General features: G+C 31.2%; 1 protein-coding gene across 2 annotated transcripts; it reads left to right on the forward strand.

Moving 5' to 3' along the window:
- Window positions 1-1,416: 1,416 nt before the first annotated feature.
- LOC143078513 (ADP-ribosylarginine hydrolase Tri1-like) lies at window positions 1,417-13,709 on the forward strand. 2 transcript variants are annotated; one of them, XM_076253378.1, is made up of 8 exons: window positions 1,417-1,576; window positions 2,537-2,653; window positions 7,368-7,517; window positions 10,198-10,341; window positions 11,291-11,445; window positions 11,818-12,124; window positions 12,827-12,957; window positions 13,370-13,709. In XM_076253378.1, the coding sequence occupies exons 1-8, from the start codon at window positions 1,541-1,543 to the stop codon at window positions 13,419-13,421; spliced, it is 1,092 nt and encodes a 363-aa protein (XP_076109493.1). In that variant the 5' UTR covers window positions 1,417-1,540; the 3' UTR covers window positions 13,422-13,709. The 2 variants fall into 2 exon arrangements, with proteins under 2 accessions (XP_076109493.1, XP_076109501.1); XM_076253386.1 differs by having other exon boundaries at window positions 12,827-12,884.
- Window positions 13,710-14,872: the final 1,163 nt, after the last annotated feature.

Below are 14,872 nucleotides of genomic sequence, written 5' to 3' on the forward strand. Positions count from 1 at the left end.
ATAAAGCATCCACATTTTTCGGGTTCTTGAATGGGTTAGAAAACCTCTTGTTCATAGGACATTGTAGTTTATGAATGCATGATAGGATAACGCTTATCCATTCAAACTAGGTGTCCAGATCTGGTTCATCTTTGATGTTAAAATCCTCTATCCTGTAAACACCAACGTTGTGAGTTCGAACTCCCTCGGTGCAAGCTGTATTAGGTTCCGATCTTAATTTACCATATTTACCATGGTTGACGGGTATATTTGTTAAAAATCTATGCAGTTCTCTAGGCACTTCGAGTTCCTTTCCTCTTGCAACTTGTCGCCATGAAATAACCAAGACTGTTGGAGTTGGTTTTCACAATCAAAAACATATCTACTATTGAAATATTAGTGGGTCAGGAATATTCTATTCAAGACATAAATCTTTTCATGTTCCAATTACAAAAAACAAACTAGTCAAGAAACTTTAATAATATCATTTCACTTCTCTGTGTTGGATAATCGAGAACATTAATATAAAGTTGGATTCTTAGTATATGTTCTCATATTCATATAACGCAGGCGCATTCTTGTTTGATCAGTATATTAGATTATTGTCGCCACCTTCAGGTATAGTGCATGTCGAATTTTACGCGACTGTCATTCAAGTGAGAGGTTTAGCTGGCTAGGTTTAATCCACCAACTTCTATATACGAAAATGTCGATACAGTTATTATCCTTTCGTTTGTTGTGTTCGATCTTTCTATTTTGACATTTGATTAGCGACATTTTTTTTTATTTTCTTTTGAGTTCGTTTTGTTTGTGTGTGATTTTACTTTTTGAGACTGTGTATGTTTTATGGCATTCTTATTTAGTATACCTAAAGCCTTTATCGGTCTCGTATGTTCGTCTTTTTTTTTTCAAAATAAATGGATGAACTAAAAAACGTTAAGAAAGAAAAATATACTTGCGTTCAAAACTGTTAATATCAAAAAGGTAAAAAAAAAATGGTCGTCCAGTATCTATTCTTACTTCTTACTAATCCTATTTTTTTTACAGCACATTTTTAACAGTATAAGATTTTATTTTCCCTTAATATGAAAAGCAGAAAAATAATTGTTCATTTGATTACAATATTAGTAACTGATATTTGAATTTTATTGAATGAACATGTCTATTAAGTCTGTTGTCATGTGCCCTTAGTATACATTGTTTTTATGGAGACCGAGTTAATCTTAAAATCTTTTTTTATTAACTTTTACGGAATTTTATATTAACCTTATTGTATGCCAGACATTTATTATTAAGCATGGATTTTCAAACAAATTTTTAAACATATTAAAGCATGGAGTTTAATCCATTCATTTGACCTATAAATTTAAAACCTAAACAGATGATCTATATTTAGTAAGTATATATGATATTCTGTACAAGGTCAATATTTTCCTTGGATTGTTTCCCTTAGGCATATATTCGCAATAATATGTGTAATATAGTGTATATTGATTTGTGAGAAAAACAGTAAATTTGTAATTAACAGTTTATTCTATAGATTAGAATGAGATGGTTATGAATGGCTTCCTGTGACGACAAGCCTGTAACTGCACATGTAAGTACTGTGTATTTTCAAGGGAATGGCGCCATGTTTAAAATATTTAATACTACATATAAAAACATGCCACAATAAGAAACTGCAGCAAAGTAAGATAACAAATGGTACTTGCATTTCGATAAAAAAAAAAAAAAAATAAAAAACTCAATGTGTGTGTTTGCGCACCGAGGGTGATCCATGCATAGAAGGATACGATCACCCTGTCAATTCTTTTAAGTTTCGCTCCCTCTGCAGGTTACGTCATTTCCTCAGGTGATGAGGTGGTAGTTTGTTTTGTTTATTCTTAATGTATTTGAGCATCGATGATCTACTTTTTAATATATTTGCATCTGATATGAATAGCTATTTTCAAATTTCAAAACGTCGAGAATGACTAAAACCAATTAAATCAACTACAACAGAATTTTGTTTTGTATTATTGATGTATTAATGTATTACATAACATTTTGTATAATACATTATTTTATAACTCTTGTTCTAGAAAAATAAAAATATTTCAAGTTTAAATTTGTGAACTGGCAAAATTGTTAAGTACACAAACGTACATTGCTTCAGAGAATTTTTTAAAAAGCTTTTTGTCTCAAAGTCTTAAATCTTTGCTTTCCCAAACACAATTTGTTATGATACCTAAATAGAAATCATAAAAGCTCTTCTTTGATATTCACTCATGTTTCAGACAATGAACTAATCTTGTTTTGCAAAACAACGATATTTAACCCTGGATCAAATTCATTTCAAGATCGCAATCCACTAAATGCCTGTACCAAGTCAGTAAAACTTGTTATTTATTTGTTTGATGTTTGAGTTTTTTATTTTGCCATTTGATTACGGACATTCCTTTCTTTTCTTTTTTTTTTTTGCATTTTGAATTTGACCCCGAGTTTGGTATCTATGTTATTTTACTTTTTATGAAAATTAGTTTTAAAATTTATGTATTTCATCTGGTTTTATATTTAGCATGAACATCCATCTACAGACACAATAAACAGAATATTGGCAACTATATATGGACAGTGTATTGGAGATGCAATAGGACTTCTCTCAGAATTCTTATCAAAGCAAGAGACAAAAGAGGTATTGGTTAAAATATAATTCGAACGGTTACCTTACTCACTGGTATTAAAGAGATAATAGTAACTGCAATTACGATTATCCCAATATGGCGACGGTAGATATAGGTAAAATCTTTACACTCGTTTTTCTTAAGTGTAGCATGTTTTTGTCAATAGTTACTCAGCTGCAAGGTTTATCTATACCATTACATCATATTTGAATCGTAACGGTGCACTGGAATTGTCTAAGAGCTGTGAAAATAGCCGTTGAAAAATTCGGGATGATAATCGTAACTCTATGGTATTTTTCTTCTTTGATAATCGTAAATTTCTTTATATGATAATAGTAACTGAAACATAATAAATGTGTCTTTCAGCATTTCAATGGTATTTTGTGTGTTAAAAATGTAAATGCCCAGTTAAACGATGACATTAACGTATATAAAAATAAATGAAGAAACTTACAGGTTAATATCTAGGATAAATTTACCTATATATCTCTAATTGATGAGAAAAGGGATGGATTAGCTATATCCCATATTCCAAAAGTGCAATCCTTTCAATTCATTGCTCAAAATGAAAGTCACGTATACCACATTTTCATATGTCAAAAAAGATATATGCCTGTTTCATTGATTTCAGGAAGGCATTTGATACTATTAATAGAGATGCCCTCTTTTACAAATTGTCTTATTACAACATAGATGGTCCCTTTTTTTAGTATAATGAAAGATATGTATAAAGAGGTTTTGTACTTGGTAAAGATCTCGGAAGGTATCACTGATTTTTTTAATTCCTCAGTTGGGGTAAAACAAGGGTGTATTTTAAGCCCTACATTATTTTCTTTATATATTAATGATTTACCATCTATTTTTGACTCAACATGTGAACCACCCAAGTTAAATGATAATGATATATCATATCTGTTATACGCTGATGATTTAGTTCTTATCAATAAATTCAGCCGTCCATATTTTTCCTTTGGATTCACTTTTTTCTATTTTATACTGATATATGATTTTAAAAATTAAATTCCAATGTTTTGATCAAATTCCCATGTATTTTAGGACGTTTCTTTAAACAGTGTGGATGGTAAAGGTCCTAGAATAGTTACCAGTTTATTGTTACTATTGTTTATTGTCACTTTTGTTTTTTGTTACTTTTGTTTATTGTTACTTTTGTTTATTGTTACTTTTATTTTTTGTTTTTATTAGCCTTACCTATAGTCTTACGAAGCATTTGACAGACGAAAAAAAACACAAATATGTATATTGATAAATTACATCAAAGGGCCAAACATGTAGATTATAACAAACGGAACTGGTTTAATTACAAAGATTTTTATAGATTTTAAAACAAATATTTTGTGCTACAGAAAAATGCATGAAAATTAGGAAAGGCTAATTTATGTTTTCATTTAATAGAAAAGTACTAATTATATGGCAAGTATGCAAATACAAAAATGTTCCTTGTTTAGTACCTTCAATATTTTTCTCTACAATATCTCCCATGCATATGTATGCAGCATACTTTTCATAAACCGAGTATTTATGAATTTTTAATAAGTTTGTTTCTAATTTTGCGGAATATGCGTTATTTTATTCTCATCTTTGCAGTCATTCTTTGAATAAGTATTTCTTGTAAGAAAATTTAAAGCTACATCAATTTTATTTTTTGATTTTCGGGCTTTTGGCCAAACTATAAAAGAACACAAATCCATGTTTGTCAATGAACTCCACGTTACTTAATTTCATAATACACAAAGAATCCCATTTAGGGCCAAACATTCTCTAGTCTTATATAGCATTAAATGTTTTAAGGATGTCATATTATCATAATTCAAAATTGAATTTGTGTTGTTTATAGTTTATATCTGAGATACTGAAATTTCAGTGACAGTCATGAAGTAGCTAATATGAATAAGAAGATGTGGTATGTTTGCCAATGAGACAACTTTCCACAAGAGACCAACATGACTCAGAAATTAACAAATATAGGTCACCGTACGGTCTTCAACAATGAACAAAGCCCATACCGCATAGTCAGCTATAAAAGAAATGATACTGTAAAACACTTTTCAAAGTTATCTCTTGTTCATCATAACTTTTAAGTTGTGATATCATCCATGAAAAATGATCGAAGTGACATGAAAACTGTAGCCACTAATTTCTCGTCAAACGGTTTTTGACGAATACTAAATGTCTTTCCTACTTCGTTATGGCATAATAGGGTATGTTCTAGAATTAAATCAGCAGTGGCTTCCCGGGGGGCAGAAATAGCACATATAACCACCTACAATAAAATAATTTAAACAATATTAACTATATTTACTATTTACTTCAGGATAAATTATTTTTTGTTTACTGTCTTAATCAGAAATCTGATGTAAGGTGACACATGCGTGTCGCCTGACAATTATTGTCATGTATCATAATTTCCATCGCTCATTCACATATTTTGTGGCATACCTAGTTCAATAAATTTCTGTATATTAACAAAGTTCGTGTTTTCCCATTTCCAAATTTCTTGAAGCTTGTTCACCCTTCCAATTTTATAATATACTAGTATGTAGCTGTTTTCATAAGAACAATTAATTATATATGCATAAAAAGAAATGTCATAAGATGTTGGGACGTTTCGTAAATAATTCATCGCCATAATTTCATAATATGCTATCAGATATACGTTTTTAGTGTCAATATCAATAAAACAGTTTCCAGTTACGATTATCTTTTTTATTTTTAAATACCATAATTACGATTATCTTTTTTCCGAGTTACGATTATCATCCCGAATTTTCCAACGGCTATTTTCAAAGCGCTTAGACAATTCCAGTGCACCGTTACGATTCAAATATGATGAAATGGTATAGATAAACCTTGCAGCTGAGTAACTATTGACAAAAACATGCTACATTTAAGAAAAATGAGTGTAAAGATTTTACCTATATCTACCGTCGCCATATTGGGATAATCGTAATTGCAGTTACGATTATCTCTTTAATACCAGTGCTTACTGATAATACTTGAATAGATTACGGAATATGTAAACATATAAACAATATCATTAAACGAAAATAGCAATTTGTACATTTCGATTGATTAGTCTTATGTAGACGAAACGTGCGTCTGGTGTATTAAATTATATAGCTTTGACAACTATTTACATTACTGGGTACATGCCTCTGCTGGTTGACGTTTCGTTCACGAGGGTATCACCTATGGCACGCCGTTTTTATATTTATTCAAATTTGAAGATATCTTATTTATTTAACAAGATATCTTATTAAGTATTAAGATATCTTTAATTTTTATAACATTATATAATTTGAAAGTAAATAAGATATCTCTATTAATTAATATATAAGATATCTTACTTCTTTATAAAGATATCTTTTAAATACATACTTTATAAGATATCTTATTAATTAATAGAGATATCTTATAAACTAATAGAGATATCTTATTAACTTATGGAGATATCTTATATATTGAATAAGATATCTTTATAACCAATTAAATAAGATATCTCTATAAGTTAATAAGATATCTCTAAAAGTTTATAAGATATCTCTATTAGTTTATAAGATATACACACACCAAAATGTTTAAAAGTCAGAGATTAATAAAAATCGATCAGAAAGGACCTAAATTAACAGGCAATTTTTTATAAGACACATAAATTTGCGCAACGGATTTGGAACCCTTGTGACTAGTTATTTCTTGATTTATCAACGGAGACGTATCTAACATAATTGTTTCAAATCAATTTGACGATAAAAGATAAGGTCTACTAAACAACTATTATCTACTGAAAAAAATAAAAACATCACACAGTTTTACGGTAGTCACTACGCCACTTTGACACTTCGACACACATATACGCACACACAAAAAATAGAATTATACAAATATTTGTACTAAAAAATGGTTGCATCGAACGTAACTGTAAGCCTTGTGTATAGAAATGCATTCTGTTCGGGTTTGGACATTTATTGTATTAAAAAGAATGAAAAGAGAGACATACAATACCAAAGGGTACTCAAACTCATCAGTTGAAAATAAACTGACAACGCCATGTCTAAAAAAGAAAGACAAACAAAATTAAAAAAAAAACACACACCACATTGAAAACTAATAACTTTACGCAACACAAACCCCAAATAAAAAAATATTGGTGATATCAGGTGCTCTGAAAGAGTACGTCGATCTTTCCTCATATGTGACATCCGTCTTGTTGCTAAAGAGAAAGAGGATACTAAGAGGGCAATACAAGAAAGATAGAATAAACTCATCATAGATACCAGGATCAAAAATTTATAGTGACGGCAGACGCGCGTTTCGTCTAAAAGAAGACTCATCAGTGACGCTTGAATAAAAAAATGTTTAAAAGGCCAAATAGAGTATAAAGTTGAAGAGCATTGAGGACCAAAAATTTCTAATATTTTGCCAAATACAGCTAAGGTAATCTATTCATGAGGTAGAAAAGCCTTAGTTTTTTTAAAATTTCAAAGTTTTGAAAACGCCCTGTCAAGAACAAACAAACATCAGTCACAAAACTCTTTGCAAAAATAAAAATGGAGCCAACCAACCAATTGGATGAACCCGGATACTCCATACGAATTTGCAGTGCATGTTCCACTATAGTGACAGCAGTTTTCGTTTATTTGTCAAAATGTATGATAATGTGGCTAAAAAAAAGATTTTACAATTATTATTTATTACAATCATTTCCAGCAATATGGACCTGTTGCTAAAGTTCTTGAATACAAACATAAAGACCTCTGCAAAGATGCACATAGATTGAGTTGGAAAGAAGGCGACTGGACGGACGACAGTGACCAGATGATACTAATCATGAGATCTTTAGTTGACTGTGAAGGGAAGGTAAGATTATACATAAATGACAAGGGTTTGATAGACATTGGCAAAAAGTTATTAAAATATTTTTTGCCATGTTTGGTTTACTTCTTAATTTGATTTTGATGATATTTTAAATATGACATAAAACAATCTTTCGGTTAAAAAAGAAGATAACATATATTGATTTCCTAATCTCAATGAATCCTTTACCTACATGTATCAATTTTACTTGGTTCGTAATATTTTATTTGGCTTTACAACAGTTTTTGAAATCGAACACCACTAAAGAGTGCTATGTTGATGTCTGGCCTACCAAAAGTGCAAGTCTGGTATCTATGCCACTGCTGGTGGACGTTTCGTCCCCGATGGTATCACCAGCCCAGTAGTCAGCACTTCGGTGTTGACATAAATATCAATTATGTGGTCATTTTTATAAATTTCCTGTTAACAAAACTTTTTCGAAAAACTAAGGATTTGCTTATCCCAGGAATAGATTACCTTAGCCGTATTTGGCACTTTTTTTTGGAATTTTTGGTCCTCAATACGGGGCGCCGAATGGGACTCTTGTGGTTTTGTACAAAATTCAATTCTGTCACAACAAAATCATTTTTGTCTTACAAACTATGTGATACAGACTTGTTTTATGAGAACTTCAATTCTGTGATGACAAAATTCATTTTTGTAATGACAAAAGTCAATTTTGTCAAAAAGGTATGCAAATATAAACTTATTTGCATACAAAATTGACTTTTGTTACCTGATATGGAAATTAAAACACATAAGTCAATTGTGTAAGACCAGATTCAATTTTGTGAGACATAATTGACTTTAGTGAGACAAAATTGACTTTTGTGAGACCAAATTCAATTTTGTCAATTTGTCTCACAAAAGTCAATTTTGTGACGACAAAATTCAATTTTGTGAACACAACTTTGGTGAACACAAAATTGACTTTTATGAGACAAAATTGACTTTTATTAGTGGGACAAAATTGACTTTTGTGAGACAAAATTCAATTTTGTGACGACAAAATTAAATTTTGTCAATTTTGTGACGACAAAATTCAATTTTGTAAACAAAAAATTGGTAAAAATTTACTCTTGTGACACAAAATTGACTTTTGTGAGACAAAATTCAATTTTGTCAATTTTGTCTCACAAAAGTCAATTTTTGTGAAACAAAATTCATTTTGTCAATTTTGTCTCACAAAAGTCGATTTTGTATGCAAATTAGTGCACAGAATCCAAACTTAACTAATTTGCATACAAAACTGACTTTTGTCGCCCAATTTTCAAATTAGGTAACAAAAGTAAAGTCTGTGTTACAAAAATGAATTTTGTCAAGACAAAAGTAACTTTTGTCCACTGGAAGATAATTTTGTATGACAAAATTTTAAAGGACAAGGTTCACTAATGGCACAAAATGGCCTAAAATATCAACTTTATCATAAAACACCAAAAAGGTCTCAATTTGGTTCGTAAATGGGTCTATTTCAAAAGTATAAATGCTAAATATATCAGTTCTTTTCATAAGACTACAAGATATTCGCCAAAGTAAGGTCATTTTGGACATTTTGTCAAAATATGATGATTTTGTGCATTTTTCAGACCTAAAAGCTTTTGAAACACATTGGCCGCCACCTACGATACAGAATGTGTTGTAACCAAAAGATTCCAATCTTGATATAGATTTCATCAATATAAACACTTTTTGGATCGTAGATGGAGGCCAAGGTTAATTATGCCAAAAACAATTAAAATTATGGACGAAAAGTACCAAAATTGACCTTTTAATACAAATTGTACTCATTGAAGGGGCCATTGCTCCATAAATAGTAAAGAAAAGTGCCAGAAAAAAATATTTTTGTCTTAGTAGTATTATCACCAGTATGTCTATGTGACATTTGTAATTTTTTGCCCCAATTTAAAAAACATAAAAAAATCAGGGCCAATTTTAACCCTTCGTGAACCTTCTCCTTTGTAGTATGCTACAAATTTTGTTAAACTGAACTCATTTTTGTTGAACAAAACTCACTTTTGTCCGTACAAAATTGAATTTCGAGTACAAAATCATTAGAGTCCCATTCGGCGCCCCGTATTCAATGCTCTTCAATTTTGTACTTGTTTGGCTTTATTACGTTTTTGATAAGACACTGATGAGTCTTATGTAGACGAAACGCGCGTTTGGCGTACTAAATTATAATCCTGGTACATTTGATAACTATCTATGAGAACAATGCTAACTGAAATGCCTGAAAACTGATTCGATTTAGTCATGTGACCGTGACGTCATCAACGTTTTTTCAAGGTTTTCTACGGTTTAAAATGGAATTTAGAATTACATTATAAGGAATGACTGTAATATTTTTTCTGTCTATGAAGAAATAACATAAAAAATGTGGTGCACACTGAATAACGCGCGTAGCGAGTTATTTAACAGTGTGCACCACATTTTTTATGTTATTTCGAATAGACAGAAAAAATATTACAGTCATTTCTTATAATGTAATTCTAAATTCCATTTTAAACCGTAGAAAACCTTGAAAAAACGTTGATGACGTCACGGTCACATGACTAAATTATGTCTATGGTCTGATAACAAAATAACGTCATCCAATCAGAAGACGCGTTACATCCAAAATTAAATTATAATAATATATAAAATAGAGTTATCTTGTTATACAGTGGAAATATATCGATTTCAGGTGACTCCTATCGACTTTGCTACAAAACTTTCTGAATGGATAAAGCATGGGTACAAGGAATTAGGAGACCATGCTGGATTAGGCTTAGGTACTACTACAGCAAAAGTGACGTCAAATTATGAATACCTTAAAGATCCACATGAGGTAACATACAACTTATTCTGAAGGGTACAATTAGTTGAAAGGTTCCTGGTTCGATTCCCGTTCCGGGATGAAAATTTCAGGGACGGAATTTTCGGTTCTCCCTTGACACCATTTGCGAGTATGATCTTGAGGAAACGATGATAGTCCGTTGGAAGGGAACGATAAATGGCTGACACGTGTTAAGAGAGAGCCATATCTCTTGCACGTAAAAGACATCCTTGTAGATTTCGAAAAAGAACAGACAAATGCCGCTACAAGGCAGCACTCGCACCCGCAAAGTTTTTTTTAGAATTGACAAAGACAAAAAATAAAATCACAAAAATACTGAACTCCGAGGAAAATTTAAAACGGAAAATCCCTAATCAAATGGCAACATCAAATGATAAAACACATCAAAAGAATGGACAACAACTGTCATATTCCTGACTTGGTACAGGTATTTTCAAATGTAGAAAATGGTGGATTGAACCTGGTTTAAAAGCACTAAACCTCTCATTTATACTGACGAGGCCATTCACTTCTCAGTAAAATGAATTGACTTTTAATTGTTGTCATTCAATATGATAAGTTTATTCGGGCTGTAAAATGTTCATTTTACAAGTTTTTGTACACGTACTTCTTAATATATTTGTAATTGTATTTCTAACAACGTCTTAATGGTTTGCATACACTTTTAAAGGCATTTGGCTGTAAGTAACAATCGTCTGCAAGTCGGATTTTAATGTCATTTTAAAAAACAAATTTCTGAAGCAATGCAATGGCCATAACAAGTAACACATTTAAGAAGGAAACACTATATACTTTAACGGTTGGAGCCAACCTGCAAAACATGTTTATACAAATATTTCAAGATTTAATGAATATGCAATGCAAATTATGCACATTTTACAATTTAGTTTGGGAGCACAATGTGAACAGGTAGTGAAAAAAACGATTATGTACATTTTAGAGGGCTCGTTTAGTTTGGGAGCGCAATGGGAAAAAAGTTGCTCCTAATGGTGCTGTAATGAGAACTTCAATAATTGGTGTTCACATGTACTGGAGTTTAGATGACGTTGCCAAGAACGCAAGAGAGATTGCCAAAACAACACATTATGATCCAAGGTAAAATATACGTATTTTAGCTTGAAACAAAAAAACAGACATTGATATAGGCAACAGTAGTATTCTGGTGTTTATAAGTCATAAATCGATTAAGAGAATACAAATCTGGGTTACAAACCAAAACCGAGGGAAACACATCAATTTTGAGAGGGAAAAGGTACAACAGGAACACCGAAGTGCAACAAAAACAAACGCCAATACGCATACAAACGAACTATTTGATAACAACTGCTATATTCCTGACTTGCATACATACGAACAAGCAAAAGCATTCATTCAAATAACACATACTATATAAAAAAAAGAAGATCACTGATACTGAATGATACTATAGTGTATAACACAATCATAAATAAATTAGGTAATTTTCAGGTGTCAGGCATCGACAGTTGCTGTATCTGTTGCCATAGCATCAATGATGCAAGGGAAGCATAAAGACCGGAGTGGCCATTTTAAAGTGAACGACATAATACGTGAAGCTTATGATTATGCATCAGCATGTTTAGAAACAGATGAAGAAAAGAAAGAACTCGTGTTTTATTTGAAATGTAAAAAGATTAAAACTTTAAAATTAGATGAACCTTTGAAAATTGGCTACACATACAAATCCATGGGCACTGGATTTTGGGCTTTGAAACAAGACAATTTCAGGAAAGCTATTACTAAAGTCATGCTGCAGGTAAACATGTTTTGTTTATTAAATTCATAGTTTTTATTTGAGGTACAGACCTTGTAAGACATTGCCTTGAACTAAAAAATTAAAAGGTACCTAATAACAGATTCAAGATTTATATTTGGATTCCATACGCTTATATACCGTTCAATATATGAAATAGGTGGTGGAAAACAGCACAAATAACAGGGCAGGATTTCAATAAACAAAATGGTAAACGATTCAGAAAGATAACTCAAATTTACTTCTGGAAAAACTCACCCAATCTATAGATCAATATTTGTAAACTCAAACAAGACAAATGAATGAATGACAGAACACTTATACTGTATAAAATCAAGGTTAAATTTCATTTTAGGAGTAATTGTACAATCTGTAACTTCGTATTGTGTAAAAAAAAACGATTTAGTTATAAACTCACTGATAATACAGTTCTATGGTAGCTACGTGTTATAACGTTTTTACTTATTATATCATTACACTATAGGGTTGGGATGCAGATACAGATGCGTTCATTGTGTACAACAACATGTTACAACGTTTTTACTTGCTATATCATTACACTATAGGGTGGTGATGCAGATGCTAGTATTAATGCCTGTGTCGGAGGTGCTTTAATTAGTTATAAACTCAATGATACAGTTCTATGTCATTGTGTAAAACTACATGTTACCACGTTTTTATTAATTATATATCATTTCACTATAGGGAGGAGATGCCGATTCGAATGCCTGTGTTGGAGGTGCTTTACTGGGATGTAAACTAGGTATGTCTGCTTTACCAGACTCGTGGCTGACGAAACTTTTACATAAAGACTGGTTGGATAATGAAATAAAAAAGTATGTTTAAATTTTCCATGTCTTGCACTGCCTCAACAAATATGACTGCACATTCCAGAGTTATTGGGCTTGTTTTGGGATTTTTGTGTGGTACATTTGTTATTATGCTTTTACCTGCAGTTCTAATATAGAGTTTAGTCTTGTTTTAGAATTAATTTAATTTAAACATTGTAATATCCAAAATTGTATTTCTTGACTTAAAAAAGATTATAAGTATAAGTTACAAATAAATCATAGTTTTGATAAGCGATGTTAAAAACTTGTAAACGGTGTATGATGTCACAACGCTTTGCAAATGCATTGCATGTAAACTGTAGTATTCATTATGTACATACAAAAATCTTTCTCAAATAATTATGTTTTTATTTCAGCTATTATTTTTTAATTTTTTTTTATTCTCTTTCAATTTTAGATATTTTGAAATGATGAAATGGGAATGGAATTTCCAACCTAAAGACAAATGAATATAAAACTCGTGACAAGAATTGACAGAACAAGAAAAAAAAATGAACTTTAAAATAGTATCATTAGATCATAGTCATAATTTGACTATAATAAGCCAGTAATGCGCCACAAATAGTCAGCATATAGAGGGAAGTGTCATGTGTAAAATGACAAATAGTACCCATGAATTATATGGAGATAGACAAAGGGAGACCGTGTTAACTATGTGTTTGTCAACATATTATCTAAATCTGATTGAAGATGAATTGCAATTCATTATTTAGGAAATAATATACATGAAAAACAAAGATTTGTTGTTATTTTCTTACCCTATCGTGCACACTACTTGGATGTACGATGATGTGGTATGAGTGCCAATGAGACAAATCTCCATCCAAGTCATAATCACTATTAAAGAGTAATCCAGTATAGGTAAAAGTATGGACTTCAACACGGAACCTTTACTCACACAGAACAGCAAGATATAAAGGGCCCAAAAAGTTACTAGTGTAAAACCATTCAAACAGGAAAACCAACAGTTTAATCTATAAAAAAACGAGAAACGAGAAACACTTATTCACCACACCTACAAACGACAACCAATGAACATCAGGTTCCTGATAAAGGACAGGTGCAAACAAATGCAGGGGGTTCAAAAGTTTTAGCAGGCACAAACCATAACCCCAACCTGAAATACTGGTGTTTCATTACAATATAGAAATACAAACTATATATTACTGTGCAAGCCAGTCATGTTTCTATTTAAGATCTATTATTTGGAGTAATAATTGGATGATATAAAAACAAACAACATGAACAAATTAATAACAAGAAAATAATCAGAAAATATACACAACAACTTCCATAATTGGAACAAATGCAAAAACAGCTGCAGATATGTCTGCATTAGGTATCAAAACACCATCAGAAATGCAACTGTTCTCAACTGATAAATGACAAAAATGCAGTTTAAAAACGATAATCCGGATGTTCAAAATAGTTATACACCATATTATTGCCATACCATACCGTCGCATAAATACTTTCTGAAGGCCAATTCTAAACAAGACCAACCAATCCTAAAACATACAGACAACGTCAATGCAATAAAGACAGTTTCAATTTTTCATTATTTGACAAACAATCAAAGATTAGAATAAACTACCTTGAAGTTATCAAATATTTACTGACAGCATGAAGGATGCTTCCTCTCGCAATGATTTAAAAAAGAAATACTAGTAGATGTTCTTCACCGTCCCTTACAACATTTCCCGTTGGCTCGTCCTGATGTCATTCCTGCAGCCTGACTTTCACGTGCTGGGCAGGAATATCTATATTAAAAAAATGTGTCCATTTGTAAGAAAGGAACAAGGCTGCATTTCATCAAGCACCAGAAAAGCAATCTTGCAAATGAAAACTGATTTTTAACGTAAGAACAAATTTTATGTGGAATTAAATTGATAATTTCTCA

The sequence above is a fragment of the Mytilus galloprovincialis genome, chromosome 1 (genome assembly GCF_965363235.1).
Source record: "Mytilus galloprovincialis chromosome 1, xbMytGall1.hap1.1, whole genome shotgun sequence".
Lineage (NCBI taxonomy): Eukaryota > Metazoa > Mollusca > Bivalvia > Mytilida > Mytilidae > Mytilus > Mytilus galloprovincialis.